Consider the following 17,743-nt stretch of genomic DNA (forward strand, 5'->3'; position numbering starts at 1 on the left):
ATTCAAAGCAATTCAGGTGTGAATCAGATATGCAGCAGAAATTCCTCCCTGGCAAGGTGGGCAGGCCCTGGCACAGGGTGCCCAGAGCAGCTGGGGCTGTCCCTGGATCCCTGGCAGTGCCCAAGGCCAGGCTGGACAGGGCTTGGAGCAGCCTGGGATAGAGGAAGGGGTCCCTGCCATGGCAGAGCTGGGATGAGTAGAGCTTTGAGGTTTCTTCCAACCCAAACCATTCTGTGATCGTATCATGTGATTCTTTGAAATGCTGTTTCTGACAACTGAGAATTCCCATGACCTGAAATTACAAAAGTGCCTTGCTGGGGCATAAACTGCTGAGTCAGGGGAAAAAAAACAAACAGAAAAAGGCAGAGCCTAATACCTGCATAAAATCAACACAACCTCTTAGTTAATGTCAGCAGGTAATCTCTGTTCAGCAAGCCTGTTCTCTCCGTTTCACATCATCCTTCAATTATGGGTGGGAAATCACTCAGAATAAATCCTGTAGATTTTCCAAGAGGCATTCGATATTTAGTTACCACCCAAATACCACCCTTCAATATTGCTCCCACGTTAGCAAACCTCATCATTCATCTGTTTACTGTTGTAACTCTATTGCAGCAAACATCCCTGCACACACAGAAATGAGTGACAGGAGTCTCCTGCACCCTGCAGCAAAAGCTGGGATTTCTCCAGTATTGTTTTTTCTGTCGGAAAATACCTTTGAATGAGACTAAATATCACTCAACTTTGACTTCAGTAAAAGTACACTTTGCAGGGGTTTTGGTTTGGAGGTGGCTATATTGTGTCTCTTCCAGTGCGATCTTACTGGCCAAATGCAGTAAATGCAATAAAGCAGACTGGAGGCGCGTTCCTGGTCTCTGCAGCGCAGGCTGAGGAAACCTTCCCCTCCTTGTCCCAGGCGCTGGTGCTGCAGCAGCAGGACAGCGCTGCAGCTGCACCAGTGCAGGGCTGTTTCCAAAGCATTGGCAAGCTGTGCCCGAGCTCCCGTGAGTGCGATTCGAAAGGAGCAGTGGGGAGGCAGCAGGAGCCCCGAGGGGCAGGAGGGCTCCCCGTTCCCGAGCCGAGCCCGGCAGTCCCGTTGCTGGCTCGCAGCCCGAGCACTCCCTGGCCTCCTCCGCCTTTGCCTTGCGTAAGGCGGCCCTGGCCCAGCCTATAAAGGCCCGGCCTGCGGGCTTGGTGCCAGCGGCACAATGGCAGCTGCGAGGGACACGGCGCTGCTGGCCTGCATCCTCTTCCTCGGGGGCACGGCGCTGGTGGCCACAGGTAAACACCGGGGCTTCTGCCCTTTGGTCCCTGTAGGGCGAGAGGGAACCTGCAGCTGCCTCCTGCTGCCACCCGAGAGCCGGACACAAAGCCTGGACTGAGCTGGGCACAAAGCCTGGGCTGAACCGGGCACAAATCCTGGGCTGAGCCGGGCACAAACCCTGGGCTGAGCCGAGCACAGAGACTGGGCTGAGCTGGGCACAGAGCCTGAGCTAAGCCGGGCACAAATCCTGGGCTGAGCCGGACACAAAGCCTGGGCTGAGACGGGCACAGAGCCTGGTCTGAGCCGGGCACAAACCCTGGGCTGAGCCGGACACAAACCCTGGGCTGAGCCGGGCACACAAACTGAGCTGCAATAGCAAAAAGTTCATTTCAATTTTTAATCTGCTTTCAGTCATTTGTCTCATTTGCCTCCTATGCAAACAGCAAAATCAAATTCCTGTCCCAAAATCTTGCCTGCTGACGCTGAGCAGCCACAGTGCCACATCTGTCATTTGATATTAGAACTTTCACACAGATCTTCAAATGAGACTTGCTTAAATGTTATCAGGATTTGTTTGTGCCAGACTATTTTTAGCTATGTTAGAAGCTTTTTCTTTTGGCTGCACTTACTACTAAGTGTTTCTGTGCTCATTGTCTTTTCTTAATGAGAGCAATCTATTGGGTTTTTATCTAACAACCCAGGGTAAAAAAAAAGATTAAGATCTATGTGCAACCACTAATGCCTGGGTGGTAAGACAATACATATTATATACCTGAAGGAGATTGTACATTCAGACCAATCAAAATGAAGGCTAAAATTATGTCAGCTATACTGATTTAATAAAAGTATAATAAAAATGTGTTTGAATAAATTAGTAAATCTAAAATTTAAATGAGGAAACACTAGTAATCAAATGAGGAAAATAATGAGTAAAACAAACTAGTAAAATAAACTAGCAGATTAGAATAGTGTACTGTTTAAACTGATTAGTGGTTGTTGAAGCCTTTTGTATAAACATTACTTGTTTAAATAAACTAAAGGTGCCTGTTTAAGTAGCCAATCAAGCAATTCCTTACAAACAGAGCAATTCTGTGGTGTTGTGCTCCTGTCCCACAGAACACCCAGAAGCAGAGACCAAACATGGGAGAGTGCGAGGGTACCAGTTCCGAGTGGACGCAGCTGAGAGGACTGTAAATGTCTTTTTGGGGCTTCCCTTTGCTAAGCCTCCGGTTGGATCACTGAGGTTTGCTGAACCCCAGCCACCTGAGCCATGGGAAGGTGTCAGAGATGCCACTTCCTACCCACCAATGTAAGGCAATGATAAAACCAGGGAACCTTTCCAAATGTTATTCTCTATGCAATTCCATGACTCTGATGTGCAAACGGGGCCATCCACCAAGATAAATTCCTTGGTGTCCTCTGGTTGCACCTGCAGCTCTTCCAGGGCATGCATTTCTGAAGACACTTTATGAGCTGCTGTCTTTACCAAAAGCTGCTGTTCCACGGGCTCCAGCAATGAACTGAGATGGAGCAGCACTTTACAGATAATGCTCTGCCTCAGGAGCACTTGGCCATCACTTACCAGTCACTAGAGACCTTTGGAACAGAGATAGAAAGAAGCTGAGGAAACGCTGGAATACAGCATTAGGGAGAAAGTGCTGAGTCAGCTGTTTAAAAGGGCACATGAGATAAGCAGAGCAATTCTGATCTACCTTGTAAATGTCTCACTCCCCTGCTCCTACTGCCCTTGTTTAGTGTCTCAAGCCTAATGCCTGCCATTGCAACATAGCAACTATTGGAGATGTAAAATGATTAACTTATACTTTCACTGAAGTAATTTATAGCCATATGTATTTCTGAGATATTTTAAAACATGCAAAATTGTATCTGCACGTCACTGTGTACTGCAGTGGCTTTATTTTTACAGATCTCATTAATGACAGGTCAAAGGAAGAAAACCTACTAAAAGCAGAAAAATATTATGCTTGCAGTGCTACCAATCTAGAAATGTGCTAGAGATCAGTTTCTGGTTGGCACTTTGTTGTGGAAACACCAAAAAGCTTCTCTTCATTGCCTCCAGGTTATAGTTAATTCTGTTCCTTGTTACTTTTTCATTTATTCAGGTGTCTACAGGACAAAGAACTAGGACAGCAGTCTTCAGACATGGTTACCAACAGAAAAGAGAAAGTTCCTCTCCAAGTGTCTGAGGATTGCTTGTACCTAAATGTGTACACACCCGTTTCCACAGGAAAACAGGAGAAGCTGCCTGTAAGCAAAATCCTCATAACACCTTGAGCAAAATTATCTGACAGCAACCCTCAACCTGTGCCATGAGCTGACATGCAGGGGCAGTTTTGTAGTGATGGTCAACTTACCTGCTTTGCCCCAGCAAATATTAGCTGAGATTGAAGAGAGACACAAAATCCCATTTTACAAGTAAAATTGTATTGGCATTTTAGCTAAGCAGTGCTTGATTTAACCTAAATGATCTGTCCAAAGTCACAGGGCACTGGCACAGTGTTGCTATTTAACCTGCTATAAATCAATGACATTTTGTAGACCTGCAGGCCTGAGACTCAAAGGATTTCTACAATTTGTGAAATGTAATCTAAAAGAATCAGCAGTGAAATAGAAAAAAATATTAGATCTTGGGTTATATTTAAATTTTATCACTGGGAGCTCATACCTGTGCTGGGTTGATCCTGTTTTTCTCTTTCCAGGTTTTAGTTTGGATCCATGGAGGTGGATTAGTTGTTGGAGCAGCTTCATCATATGATGGCTCAGCATTAGCAGCCTTTGACAACGTGGTGGTTGTAGCAATTCAGTACAGGCTAGGTATTGCTGGATATTTCAGGTAAGATGCTTGTTCTCAGTATTTCCTAAGTGTTTTCCAAAATGAAGTGTGCAAAGCCTCTATAAACACAAGTGCAGAAGACTTGCTTATGCAAAGAAACATTTCTGAGCTGCAGCTGCAAGAGCTGGGGACAATTTCCAGTCCCCAGGCAGCTTCCAGCTCTGTTCTTGTGCGGTTGCTGCTCCAATCTCAGGGCTTTCTGAGCCATTCATCTGTCAGTTGTGTAGAGAAGTTCTGAATAGAGAACAGCAGATGATTTCTCCCACCACAGATTTTCCTTTCCTCTGCCTTTCTGCTTGTATTGAGCATTTAAACAAATCTGCTCTCTCCCTGCAGCACTGGTGATGAGCATGCCCGAGGTAACTGGGGCTATTTAGACCAAGTAGCGGCTCTTCGGTGGATTCAGGAAAATATCGTACATTTTGGGGGAGATCCAGGATCTGTCACTATCTTTGGAGAATCTGCAGGAGCACTCAGTGTTTCTGCTCTTGTGAGTTCACAGTAATATGGAATTTGAATTACTTAGGGGGAGAAATCCCCTCCATCCATTTTCAGTATCTGCAAGAGAAGTCAGCGAGAGAAAAGGGATGGTGTTACAGTGACACATCACCTGGGCCTTTGATACAACAACAAGGCAACAGCATAGCAAAACAATACAGATTCTGGTTGATAAAAAATGTGCACTTTTCATACTCAAATGTTGTAGTTAAGGAACAGAATATTATTCCTCATCTGCTGAATGAAATTCTGGTGGGTTTGAGATTAGACCCTCAAAAGTCTAATCTCAGGGAAATGTCCTTTAAGAGGAGTTGTGGACTCTTGCCCATTTTTGGTTTGCTTTGACAGCCGCTTGTGCAAAGTCCTCGAGGTGAATAGTGCTGACAGCTGAAGCAGCCCTGCAGTTTGTGACCCAGTGATTGTGTAAAATCTTTATTTCAACCTGGAGCACACGGGCTGTGACAAAGCTCTTCTCCAGTCCCTCACACTTCGGTAGAGAGCACACAGCCCAACCAGGGTTCATTGTACATGGGGTACAAACCCCCATTTCCTGAGGCCAAAAGCTCTTTCTTGCCCTTCTGCAGCAGAGCCAGACTGCCTTGGGCACCCTCAGTCTGTACCTGGCTTGCAGTGTGGTGCCGTGCAGCGCTGGAAGCCAAGTGCAGTGGGAGGGGAAAGGCAGCTGAACTCCTCCTCCCTGCGAGCGCTGCCAAAGCACTTTGCACTGCTGGCCTGTGCTCAGAGGCTGCACAAGAGCACTCTTACCACATGGGCTGTCAAAATGTTCCAAATGGCCACTGCTGGCACTGAAATCCAAAATCACTGCGTGGAACACAGTGCTTGTCATGCTTGTTCTTGCTTTTTCACAGGTCTTGTCTCCCCTGGCCAAGGGCTTGTTCCACAAGGCCATTTCAGAGAGTGGTACTGCAACCATGGGTTCGTTCACTGACCACCCTAATGAGGATGCACAAGTGGGTATTTGTGGCAATTTTAATTCCTTTTTCCAGATAGATTTGCACATCCTAAACTGTTCATTCCAAAATACAGAAACATGTTTATTCTTCTTGTGAAACAAAATACAGTCATTAAAGACAGTATTTCTGTGTGCAAATTGTACATGCTTAATGATGTGTTGTTTTTCAAACACCCAAATATCCACAAAGAGAGAAGAATGGAATGTAAAGGACTTGGTGTCTCATAGAGCCAGGTACAGGAAATGTGTCCAAAACTGTTTGTTCTCACTGCTTGCAGAAAATTGCTGCTGTCTCTGGCTGTGAAAAATCCAGTTCAGCTGCAATGGTCGAATGCTTGAGAGGGAAAACAGAAGAAGAACTAGTACAGATAACACTGAAAATGGTAGGTGAAATGACACTTCTTGCATTTAAATGACATCTCAGACCTTTTCATAGCAGAGAATACTCTTTGTGTGCTGTAATATTAGAAGAACCTGGCATGGATGTAAACTCTGACTTTCTTGACTTTTTCAGGACATGACAACACTGCAGCTCTGCAACGACACCTCACCTGAAAATTGCAAACAGGTTCCTGCCCTTCCATTCTGCATCACTTGGAGCTTCCTGTGGTTTGCTGTTGTGCTCTGCCAGGGCAAGGAAAAGAAAACGGCACAGATTATTCTGGAGAACCTGAGAATCAAATAATTTCTTATCTCCTACTTAAAAGCTCTCATCACAATGCTCATGTGCCTTTGACACTTCAATACAGAAATTGGTTTTTGCCACACTGTTCCAAACATCCATGGCCATACTGAACTAAGAAAAGATGTAAATTCAACATTATGACTTTTGTTTCACAAACATTAGTACTATCTTTACAGTCTTCTGCCTAGTGCAGAAAATCATTCAGAAAAAAAATTAAGATGGCTTGGAAGGCATTATTTCTTCTATTTTCATTTGGCTTCACCTTAGAACTTCAGTTAAATTTGAACTTCCTTTAGAAGCACCATGAATGTATTAATTAAGCTTTATTTTTCTTTTTCTCCTTTTTGTTTAGGACTTCTTTTTAATCAATACATGTGTAGATGGTGTATTTTTTCCAAAGAGTCCCAGGGAATTACTATCTGAAAAATCAATCAATCCAGTCCCATACATAATTGGAGTAAATAACTGTGAATTTGGATGGGATATTCCAGTGGTAAGACAATTAAAATGTTGTAATTTAAACATCATTTTGTAAATAGAAGCTTTTTTATTTAGCATGATTCTCTGTATCACACAGACAATGAAATACCCTCCTTTCGTGGATGGTCTGCGTAAAGATGTTGCACGTCAAATTTTACAGAGCCAATTACCAGTATTCATTAAGGTAAGAGGCCATTGCCAGAATAACCCCGTGCTGCTTTTACCCCTGGAGGGACATATTTCACTGGAAATGCCATTGTGCTGGACATTGGGCTCCCTGAATTGGGGCAGAAATGGGCAGAGATGTGCTGCACTCCTGTTACCCATAGTGACTGAAAATACTCTCTAAATTTCCAGCCTAAATGCCCCTCTTGTTTAAAAGGAGGCCTGTGGGAAACCAGGAGTGATGCAGGTACCTGCACACAGGTCTCTTGGCATATTTTAGATACCCAGGTAATGCAAGACATGCAGAGTCCCAGCAGGTATGACAGGAGACCAATGGGACACAAGCTCCTAAAATCCAGCAGGATTTCTCTGCAGTTTAGGAGGGTTCTTTCCACAGAAGGGAGAACAGTCTGCTTCAGTGACTGCTGTTTATCGAGAGGTGTTGGATCCTTAGATCTTGCATCCCCCTTTTCCCTAAGATCACCTGAATCCATAGCTGTGTAACTCCAATCCTGAGCTCCGAGCCACACTCTGACACAGTGAGGATTCTCTCTGAAAGGTGATGTTTGGGGTTAGCCAGGGATGTGCAGATGCCACAGACTCACTGCTGTTAGTCCTTATACTGTTCATCATCATTCTAAAGTGCTTTTTATTGCTGTTTCAGGGTATTACATCTGAAGTTGTTGACAGAGTGTACAAGGAGTACATGGGGAATGCAGAAAGCCCTGCTCAGATCCGAGATGGCCTCCTGGATGCAATTGGAGATGTCTTCTTTGTCGTCTCATCTGTGGAAGTGGCCAGACACCACAGGGGTAACTCAGCAGCTTCTACAGAACAACTGTAGAATTCTGTCTGGGGGTGGTGTGGGCAGTGTGCAGCACTTTTCACTACCCAGACAACTGGCAGTGCTTTCGTTCAACCAAAACAACTTCTAAGGAACCTTTATCATCCCTGGGGCAGGTATTTTCAGCTCTCAAACCAGCACTTTTCTGTATCCTCTAGATGCTGGCAACCCAGTCTACTTTTATGAATTCCAACATCGACCAAGTTCAGTGGCAGGTGTGGTACCCGACTTTGTCAAAGCAGATCATGGAGCTGAGATTGCCTTTGTCCTTGGAAAGCCATTCTTAGCTGGTGATGTACCCATGCTTACTCCATATTCCTTTTAGAATCTCATTAGTACTCATTTTAATTACTGCAGGTCTTTAGAATAGAACTTCTCTCTTATAAGCATTTTAAGCATGATATATATTATAACCATAATTTATATATCATAAATATTATTATGAGCATAAACATTTTCTCTCCTCACTAGTAGATACTTTTCATTCCACCATTCATCTGCAGTTCTCTCCTAGAAAACACTCCAAGAGCTCAGGGCAACCAGTAGAAGTGTTGCAATTGATAGAGCTCATTCCAATTATTTACTTTCTAATGTGGCCGTTTCATCTCTCCCGTTTCAGGAGATGCTACAGAAGAAGAAAATAAACTGAGCAGAACTGTTATGAGATACTGGACCAACTTTGCTAAAAATGGGTGAGAATCACAATGCTAATTACAGCTCAGGTTTTGTCTGTGCTGCCCAGAATGTACCTACCTGCCTGAAGCAGTGCTTAGATGGTGGTTCCTAGAAATTTGGCAGAATTGAAGATAAATGTTGAAGCAATTTCTCTTCTTCATGGTCTTTTAAAAGAACCTGCAGACACAAGACAAGGAAAGAAAATCTAAGAGCTGTTACTCCATCTGCAGTGGTGTTTAGATCTAAAATTAATGACAACTATTACACTTTTGCTCTTCCACTGAGGAGCTTTTTCATCAAGTACTGGCCATGTATTCAGGCAGCAGAATCACATAGTCTGGGCTCCTGCTGGTTTTCTGGAATGCTCTGAACCTGAGCACTCAGAGAGCAGTGGATTGGCAAATGGAGAGCTAACTTTTCTTTCTATTATTTCCAGAAATCCCAACGGAGAGGGCTTGGTCCACTGGCCCCAGTATGGCCTGGAGGAAAAGTACCTGGGAATAGACCTGGAGCAAAAGGCAGCAGAGAAACTGAAAGAACACAGAGTGCAGTTTTGGGCACAACTCATGAAACAAAGCCAGACTGAAAGGAGAAAACACACAGATTTATAAGAGCTGTGGAGGATTCTGTTTGCTTTTAAAAGCCAAAGGAAAGTCAAACAAAATGAATTTGCCAGGATGCAGTGTAATAATCACCTTCTAACTCACTGTTGTCATCTGCTGTCCCAATCACAGTGAAAGGAGAGAAACAAGGGCCATTTGGAATGTTTGTCAGACTAAAAATCACTGTTTAATGAAGCAAGCAGAACCCCCCCACAATCTTTCCAGGTCCAAACAGACCATGGTACCTACTCAGTGCATATCAAAGCTGAATAATGAGCTGGGAATGGGAAAATGAATTGAAATCTGTAAGAAACTATCTATACAGAATGTCCGATAAGTGTCAGACTGATTGATGTGCCTATTCCCCTCTTCTTTCAGAAGAGCATGGTCAGTTGTCCTTCCTAGAGCCCCTTTCTGCATTTTTAACTGGAAGTTCCTTGTAGGCAGCAGAGCATCCATCAAGCTACATCTCTGAGGTGGGCTTGACATCTCACAGAAGAGGACAGGAAATCTTTATTTGTTGTATTGGTTTGTGAATTGTTATAAATAAATCTTGCTTTGATTTTTTGGAGCTTGCTTTGCTTTCATTTAACAGACAGAGGCTGTTCCTGAGAGGTTAAGTCACACCCAAGAAGCCAGAAATGCACCCAGTTTCTCTCTTCCACCTCAGTGGTTTCAGGTATGAATCTTTCAGGTTTCTGTGCAGGACCTGAGGCTTAAGGCTCTTTCCAGAAACTCTTCTGGGCTGTGACTGTGTGTCCTTCAACCCTTCCTGGCAAATTCCCAGTGCAGTGGCTGCAGGGAGGACGCTGTGCTGGCAGGACAGACACCCACAGAGGCAGAGTGGGGAGCAGAGGCTGCTGGTGTTCCCTGCACGTTGTTGGCTCAGCAGCAGCAGCAGAGGGAAGATCTGCTGACAGGCAGAGTGTGCACCCCCAGCCTCCCACAGCTGTGGGAAGGGTCTGGGCACACAGGCACTGAAGTGGCTTTTTTGCCAAGTTACACAAGCAGCAGCTACAAAGGAACAATGTGGGAATCCAGGAAGCCAGGGGAGCTCTCCTCAAGAGCACAAACAAACAAACAGCCCTACTGTCACTACCACCCCTTTAACTGGTGCCCAGCTCCCACATGCCACAGCACCCCAGGGAGGGCTCTCACAGGGACAGCCCAAGCTCCTGCTGCAGCTGTTGACCCTTTGGAGGCAGCTTCTTCCTCCTCCTCCTCCTCACCTCTGGCTTCACTTGCTTTTGCCCACCTGTGGACCTCAAGCAGTGAGATCTGCACTACCTGGCCAATCCCTTTTGTGCATGTTCCATAACTTGTGAAAACCACCAGTTGTTGCAATTAGTAACAGCTGATTGCAGCAAAATTCCTTCGACTTGTATCACACATTTCTTACCCCTTCTCTTGTTTTGGTCTAACACAGCCTTTAGGCCCATTATTGGTTTCTTGAATCAATGTGTCTGTCCTTGTACATTCAAAAAATCATTCTCTGACCAGGACAGAAGAAATGCCGTGTGTTTGGGAATGCAAAGCCACAGGTATAACTCCTGTGTAGAAGGCAGCTGTTTTATTAGGCACACATGATAACAAAGCAGTTTCTGACTGTGTGAGAGGAAGTGTTGTGTGCCTCTGTGGATTTTAAACAAACCCCAAATATAGAGACCGGTACTCTGTCAAACAGCTGAGAAAGGAATAACAGCAAAGGCACAGTGTACAAGCTACACTTACAGATCCTTACATTATGGGCCAAACCTCATTTTATTCCATAGCTTTAGTATTCGTGGTCACTTGGTACAGATTCCCATCTGCACCTATTTTGCAAGAAATTCTTAGCAGTATATTTAGGGGTAATACTCAGCAAGAACTGCTGCTCTTCTGTTTTTCACATTCTGTTTATAAAAGACTTAGTCTTTTTTTTTAAGTGTATTAATGTTCCATAATTACTCTAATTGCCTTTCCACGCTGGTCACCAAGTGTGTTTGTTCTGTGCCACTCCTGCTTCTCTGATCCTTTTGTTGCTAAATACGAAATATGGAAATTTTTATTTCGATGGGATGATCTTTGCTGTTTGATCTCTGTCCTATTCAAGCCTGATCAACAAGGAGGGAGATTTAATCCGTGAAACAGAGCAGGCAACAAGCGCTAAGTGATGTCCAGCTGCTCCAAACACAAATTCCCGCTCAGCAGAGTTGCTTTGTTAAGGTTTGGGGCTGGACATGTTCCAATGATCTCGGCCCCGGGCGAGCTTAACAAAGCTCGGCCAGAAGGATTTCCACTGATCCACGCGGAATGCAGAATTCATGGGCCACGAGGACATTGGGCAGAACCCCCAGATAAGGAAGAGACAAATAAAGGAACTCGAAAACGGTGTGGGATCAGCTCGGCCTGGCTAAAGGGCAATTCCGGCAGGGGCAGATCAGGACCCCCAAGTAATGGAGCCCCCACACAGGAAAGCACCGAGCCAAAGGAGGAGAGAGATAGAGCAGGGCAGCAATTAGCACGAGAAGCGAGAGAGTCATTAAACGATAGAAGAGGGAACAGTAGTCAATAAGAGAACTAACTATGTACCTTGGAACCGTAAGTGCAGGTTAATGTCTTTGTTTGCTAAAAGGTGTGAAGAGTGGAAAGTTTTGCCAGTCGCGCGGCCTGGCTCGGTGGGTTCGGCACCTTTCGGTGGGCTTTGTGGGCAGAAGTGTGAATGAAGGCATGGCGGGCCCTGGCAGGAAAGGGCCGGTTCGGGGCCAGCCCCGAGTGCCCCGGCCGAGGCTCGGTGCCTCAGCCGTGCGGGCGGGAGCGGGGACGGAGCTGCCGTGAGGGGAACGCCCGGCCCGGGGGCGCGCGAGCGGCGCGGGGCCGCTCAGGCGCGCACGCGCACGGCGCCTCAGGCGGGCACGCGCGCGGCGGCGGGGCCATGGCGGGAGGGCCGCCCGTGCTGCTGGGGCTCCGTGACGCCGCCATGGCTGGGCCGAGCCCGGCGGGGCCGCTCCCCGCATGGGCCACCAATAAGCTGGGCGGCACCGCGGTACGGCCGGGCCGGCGGGCCGGGCGGGGCGGGGCAGGGCGGGGCTGGGGGGCCCGGCCGGGGCGCGGGGTGTGCGGCGGGCCCCGGCCGGGCCTGAGCGGTAGTGTCGGTGTTGCAGGACTGGGTGCCGGCGGTGCGGGCCGGGCCGGCGCGGTGCGCTCGCTGCGGGCGGGCGCTGCTGCTGCTGGTGCAGGTGTACTGCCCGCTGGAGCGCGGCCCCGCGCACCGCGCGCTCCACGTGTTCGCCTGCGCCGCGCCGCGCTGCTGGGGAGCCGCCCGCAGGTGAGCTCCGGGCCGCGTCCCTCCTGGGGGGTGGTGGTGTTGTTGTTCCTGTTCCTGTTGTTGTTCCTGCCGCCGTTCAGTTGTCCCACTCACCCTCTGTTTCCCTTTGCCCGGCACACGGAAGCTGGAAGGTGCTGCGCTCCCAGTACTCGCAGGCCCAGGAGAAAGAACCCCGAGATCTCGGCGTCAAACAGGTACAGCTCAGCTTTCTGTGCCTGCCCGGGCTGTGCCGGGGCTGCAGGGAGAGCGCTCCGGACCAGAGCCGAGGCTGAGCTGCATGACTTGCACACCCTGCATCTCCTGTTTAAATAAGCTTCTTGCAGAAGCTGTACTCTGATGGTTTCCAGTCACGTTCCGTGGTTGTGTGGAGAAGTTGTGGTCACAAGAATTTTTTTCACTGTACTATGCTGTTTACTATAAGACAGTTAAACAGTGATTAAGCTACTATTTGCAGGCTGGTTTTAAAGTGGAAATAACAGTCCAGCTGTATGGCCAAAACTGATACTTAATAGTTAGTTCAGCTGACTAAACTTGACTCTTCGACTTCAAGTTGATTGGGCTATACTGTTTAGGTTTGGATCTTAAAGCTGTTTTCTTTGTCTTCTATTTTAATATTTAATTTTAAATTTAACACAAGCTTTTTAATTAACATGACTCAATTAATATTGATATACTTGTGAGGGAAAATGGCATGTTGGAGGAGTAGGGTGACACCAAGCTAGTGGAGGCAGGCAGGGAGAGTTTATTCAGTTAGTGCATTTGCAATGTGAAACCTTGGCCTGTGGTAAATGGGCTTGTACTCTGGTAAAGTGGTGGTGGTATTATTATCTCCTGTATTTTGCCCTTTGGGTGCAGAATTCCAGTTGGGTGCAGTTGCTGCTTCAGCTGGAGCTGCCCCCTCAGCTGGCAGGGGTTGTACTGCAGCCAGGGCATGGCAGCAGGAGCACAAGGGCCTCTCAAAGGGCTCTTGAATTCTTGCTCTGTTTTTGCAGCATGAGATGTTTTTGCCAGAACTGTGCTGGTGGGAGAAGGAACTGTGGCTGTGTTGGGAAGTACCGCGGTGAGGAGAGTAGGTGCAACAGCGCTGAGCATTAGGTTAAGGCCTCAGTTCTGTCATCTGTTAGAAGCTGAATTTGAAGTGTGTCAGGGTGGCAGACCTTGGCAATGTTCTCTTCCCTTTTGGCTTTTTTTGGTTCTCAGAAAGAAGAATGGAACTTTTCTGCAAAGGATTGGTGTGAAGATGCGGATGACTGGGGAGCCTGTGATGGAGCAGAGCCCCCTGCATGTGCCTCCCTTGAGCTGCTTGGCCTAAAGGAAGCTGTGAGCAGCGAGGTGGAGTGTGCATCCCAGCTCCAGCAGCTGCACCTGTGTGAGCCTGCCGATGGCTCGGGTCCCCAGGACACACATCCTGCAGCCAGGGAGGACATGGATGGCCCAGGTCCCCAGGACACACATCCTGCAGCCAGGGAGGACATGGATGGCTCGGGTCCCCAGGACACACATCCTGCAGCCAGGGAGGACATGGTGATGGCAACAGCTGCTTCAGCTCCTGTGTTCCAGCCCTTCTACATTAATGTTGTGGATGAGGAAGACTACATGGGTTTCCTTGACACACATCATGCACATAAGCTACTGAAGGAGTATCAGCAGAGAGAGTGTGTTGATTTGGAACAGATGATGTCAGAAAGGTGAGAACAGGTCTGGATTTTGTGGAGAAACTGAAGAAATTGTGTCGTTTCCTGTATGCTGATTGATAATCTAAATGGGACTCTCACTAAACCTGAAAGATGATGTCTGGATGCTCCTTTAGGAACCAGTGGTGTGCTGTGCAGGAAGATCAGTGCAGCCAGTGCTGCCAAATCTGGAGTTACTCAAAGATGCAGCTATTTGTGAGTGACAGAGCACTTGGAGTGTTCATGGGCTCCAGGTGGTGCAGTGGATGGTTAATCTCTGAAACAGTATCTGTGCTAAATGGCATGACTTTCTATCATGACATTTCATGCCTTTTTCTTTACAGGGCTAAAGCTCTTCTTATGTTCCTGTTGCATTTTTAGGAGTTGAATTTTTCAGGGATTTTGGCTAGAGACCAGGTTGATGGTAGGACACCTGAAGGTTTAGTAAAGGTTCCCTGAAAAGCAGTTGTTGAGCGTGGTTACTGAAAATATTTTCTTATATTGAACTTAGGTGGTTACAGTGAGGACTTTTGGCCACTTGTGTCTGAACTGTGGACAGCATTGATTTGTTTAGAGCTAAAGCTGCTGTCAGCTGCAGAATCTGCAGAGAAGACTTTTCAGCAGTGCTGGTCCTGTTGATTTTTGTTGACCTTTATACAACTGTAGAACTTCAATTATGCTTAATTCAAAATTGCAAAAGACAACATCACAATTTAAAAACCACAAAATTTTTCAGGAGTTATTAGAGGAAGGGGTTTTTGATGGAATAAAGCAGGTATCTGGTGGATTTGAGTCCCATGTGATAGTTTGCAATACTGTTAGTAAGTCACCAGAAACCAAAGAACGAGAAGCAAAAAGGTTCACTTGCAGCCTCTAACAGGAATTTGCTCTTAACATGTATATCTTTTTTCAATGTATTTAGTATAATTTAATGTGAGATTTGAGTAACCATTCCTTATTTAAAACATTCATGTCATACTGAAAACCTTACCAGACAGTTTGTTTCTTGTTTTCATACAGTTTTGCAGGTGAAGATGGTAATGAAAAATACGAGAAGAGTGAAGTAAAAAGCTGGGATCACACATTCCATAAATTCATGAAAAGAATATCTATCTGTCCTGAACAGATTCTAAGGTATGTTGATAATCTGGTTGTAACAGGGAGATACAAATCATTGGCATGGATGGTTGGTACATCAAAATAAATTCTTTATTGGAAATATGGGTATGTTTTAATTCCTTAACTGAAAAAACTGCAGTGGAGGCTGTTGCCATGTCTCTGGTCAGACTTCAGTCCCTGGTTGGGCTTTCTTTTTACAAAGTTTAAGTAGATGAGAAGCAAAGCAGGATCAGAGACCATAGCTCTGGCTGTGGGACACTTTTGAGATAAGACCTGATGAGAAGAGAGCCTGACTGTCTTTGAAGCCTCACTGAAATCCAGGCACAGAGGCTTCCAAGAGACAGTGTTGAGGATAGTGATATTGATGATAGTGATGATAGTGGGGTGCTGTTGTGATAGATTTCCAATGCTATCTGCTCCTCTGAAATTTTGTGGTCTCTTTGGAATTTCTAATGTCTGTCCTGCTAGGAATTACTTGTTTTGAGGCCCCAGTTCTGCAGCTCGTTGTGGACTCCCCTCAGCACCCAGCAGTCTTCAGGTCTTTTAAATCTGTTGCTTTTCCTAGAACAAAAGCAAGTGTAACCTCAGAGTAGCTGCTCTTCCTGAGAGAGAAGTTGAATCTGGATGGGAATTTAGCAAAGAGTAAATCATAAGTCATTCATAGTATCAGAAAATACAGGTTTTCATGGATCTCACCAACTGCTCCAGGGAGTCCAATGCTGCCTGTCTGGTCAGGCTGTCTCAGTGTAGTGACAGGGTTTTTGTTTTACCAACTTTGCAGTACCAGGTGGAATTAACTGGAGTTAGCTCATCCCTTTTTGATGAGGAGTTAAAAGTCTGAGTGGCTGCTGAGACAGAAAAGGGACATGAGAAACTTATTAATTGCCAAAGATTATATAGGAGATTTTCTAGTGCAGAGTGCAAAGTAGCATTTTCAGACAGCTTTTCACTGGATCTGTCACTTTGCAGTATTACGCTTTTTGAATTTTCCATTCCTATAAAACATCAGCTCTGGTGCTCCTTGGGCTGTCCCTGGTTAGAATCTTTCCATAGCTTCCCTTTGCCCTCCCTGAGGGCTGTCAGTGTGTTCTTAGACTCACATTTCCCCTGCCTGTTGGCCTTCAGCAGAGCACAGAATCTCCTGCTTGATATTCAGTGGAAACCATCCTTAGTCTTTGTTTCCTGTAAGCTGCAACGTTCTGGTAGCTCTTAAAAATAAACCAACACTTCTGAGCCATAGCTACAGTGGTTTTGAGACCAGTTTGATGTTAAATCTTATACTTGTTTAATTTTATATTTTATTTTGTTGAATTTTTATATTGCCACTGTTTAGGATTCCATTTTTTAGGCAAATTAGTGAAATTATTCGAGTACAGCATATTTTGGACGTGTCCATTCAAAGCATTTGTCTCCTCTAAATCCAGGTATTTCCTTAAGATTTTCCAAGCATTAACCTACCAAGTGTTTCCCCCTCCCTGTTTTTATTTTTTGGTTCATCATTCCTTTCTTTGAAGCTCCTGACCCACAACCATGTTTTTTACTTGAAGCAGGTTCAGAGATTTCAGCAAATCCTGAACACTGTTGCCAACATCTAAGATTTCCTATCAAATTTAGATGTTTAAAAAATTTATCATTTTTTCTTCCCTGTCTTCTCTCAGATACTCTTGGGGTGGCCAGCCTTTATTCATCACATGTCCTCCAGCCAACCTGGACCAGGATATTCCAGCCTGCAGTAACTGTGGAAGCAGCAGAGTGTTTGAGTTCCAGCTGATGCCCACACTGGTCAGCATGCTTCAGAGTGACTCAGGTGCTTGACTTGGTTGAATCAATATTTCTGTCAGTCTCCTTTTTGGGAAAGTGCAGTGAACTGCAGTTTGGGTTGTTTCCAGCTACCCACATGTGCTTAACCACAGGGATGGTGGTCAGAGAATCTCCATTGCAGATTTCAGTGAGCAAAGAGAGAACTCTGCTTTATGGAGTCTCTGATTACAGCTTGAGTTGCTCACTAGTGAACTTCAATAACTGCAGTAGGGATAATTCCACGGCCTTGGGAGTATTTGTCTTTATTACCTCTTAAAGGAGGCCTTGGAAAATAGATAAGAGATTCAGAGATAAGAGATAAGATTGCAGATACTTAAAAATCTCTTTGAAAATTCTGATTTGGCTGCCTGTAAAATATTTAACATTAGAAAATGCTATTTACAGAGGAGACTGAATTAATTTGTGCAAAGACTAAAGTCTAGAGGTAAGCAATAGCCCCTAATTATGTCACTTTTCATACCCTTATGTACCTTTGTTGCTTTGTTTCTAGATCTGTCAGTGGAATTTGGAACTGTTATAGTTTACACGTGTGAGAGAAGCTGTTGGCCGACCAATCATCAAACTCCTCTTGAAGAATTTATTTTTGTACAAGAAGACCCAGATCAGAGATTATTTAAATAAATTGTATTTCTCTGCATAGATGAAAAGTCTGTTGGGGTGTTTTGGTTTCTTTTACTACTAGTATGTAATTACATACAGAATTTTCCTCAGATGTGGTGAAGAATTAAGTTTGTTTAATGGCATTGTGTTTATTTCCAGGAATAACTGATTGGAAGATATTAG

General features: G+C 45.5%; 2 protein-coding genes and 1 long non-coding RNA gene across 4 annotated transcripts; 2 read left to right on the forward strand and 1 right to left on the reverse strand.

Moving 5' to 3' along the window:
- Nucleotides 1-1,202: 1,202 nt before the first annotated feature.
- On the forward strand, nt 1,203-9,611 carry LOC131582578 (fatty acyl-CoA hydrolase precursor, medium chain-like). The gene is made up of 14 exons (XM_058845903.1): nt 1,203-1,281; nt 2,381-2,573; nt 3,388-3,532; nt 3,985-4,118; nt 4,455-4,608; nt 5,486-5,587; nt 5,868-5,972; nt 6,104-6,157; nt 6,627-6,767; nt 6,852-6,938; nt 7,584-7,731; nt 7,922-8,053; nt 8,383-8,455; nt 8,875-9,611. Exons 1-14 carry the CDS (start codon nt 1,209-1,211, stop codon nt 9,047-9,049), a joined length of 1,716 nt encoding a protein of 571 aa, XP_058701886.1. The 5' UTR covers nt 1,203-1,208; the 3' UTR covers nt 9,050-9,611.
- On the reverse strand, nt 6,135-11,702 carry LOC131582580 (uncharacterized). Its single transcript, XR_009278366.1, has 3 exons — nt 11,612-11,702; nt 8,517-8,615; nt 6,135-6,213 (listed from the first exon to the last, which is right to left on the reverse strand). It is a non-coding gene; the product is annotated as an uncharacterized LOC131582580 (long non-coding RNA).
- PDCD2L (programmed cell death 2 like) lies at nt 11,632-17,607 on the forward strand. Of its 2 annotated transcripts, XM_058845905.1 has the most exons (8): nt 11,632-12,065; nt 12,184-12,347; nt 12,472-12,541; nt 13,548-13,737; nt 13,786-14,035; nt 15,041-15,154; nt 16,798-16,946; nt 17,451-17,607. In XM_058845905.1, exons 1-8 carry the CDS (start codon nt 11,742-11,744, stop codon nt 17,579-17,581), a joined length of 1,392 nt encoding a protein of 463 aa, XP_058701888.1. In that variant the 5' UTR covers nt 11,632-11,741; the 3' UTR covers nt 17,582-17,607. The 2 variants fall into 2 exon arrangements, with proteins under 2 accessions (XP_058701888.1, XP_058701887.1); XM_058845904.1 differs by having other exon boundaries at nt 11,633-12,065; nt 13,548-14,035.
- Nucleotides 17,608-17,743: the final 136 nt, after the last annotated feature.

This window comes from Poecile atricapillus, chromosome 10 (assembly GCF_030490865.1).
Source record: "Poecile atricapillus isolate bPoeAtr1 chromosome 10, bPoeAtr1.hap1, whole genome shotgun sequence".
In the NCBI taxonomy this organism is placed as follows: domain Eukaryota; kingdom Metazoa; phylum Chordata; class Aves; order Passeriformes; family Paridae; genus Poecile; species Poecile atricapillus.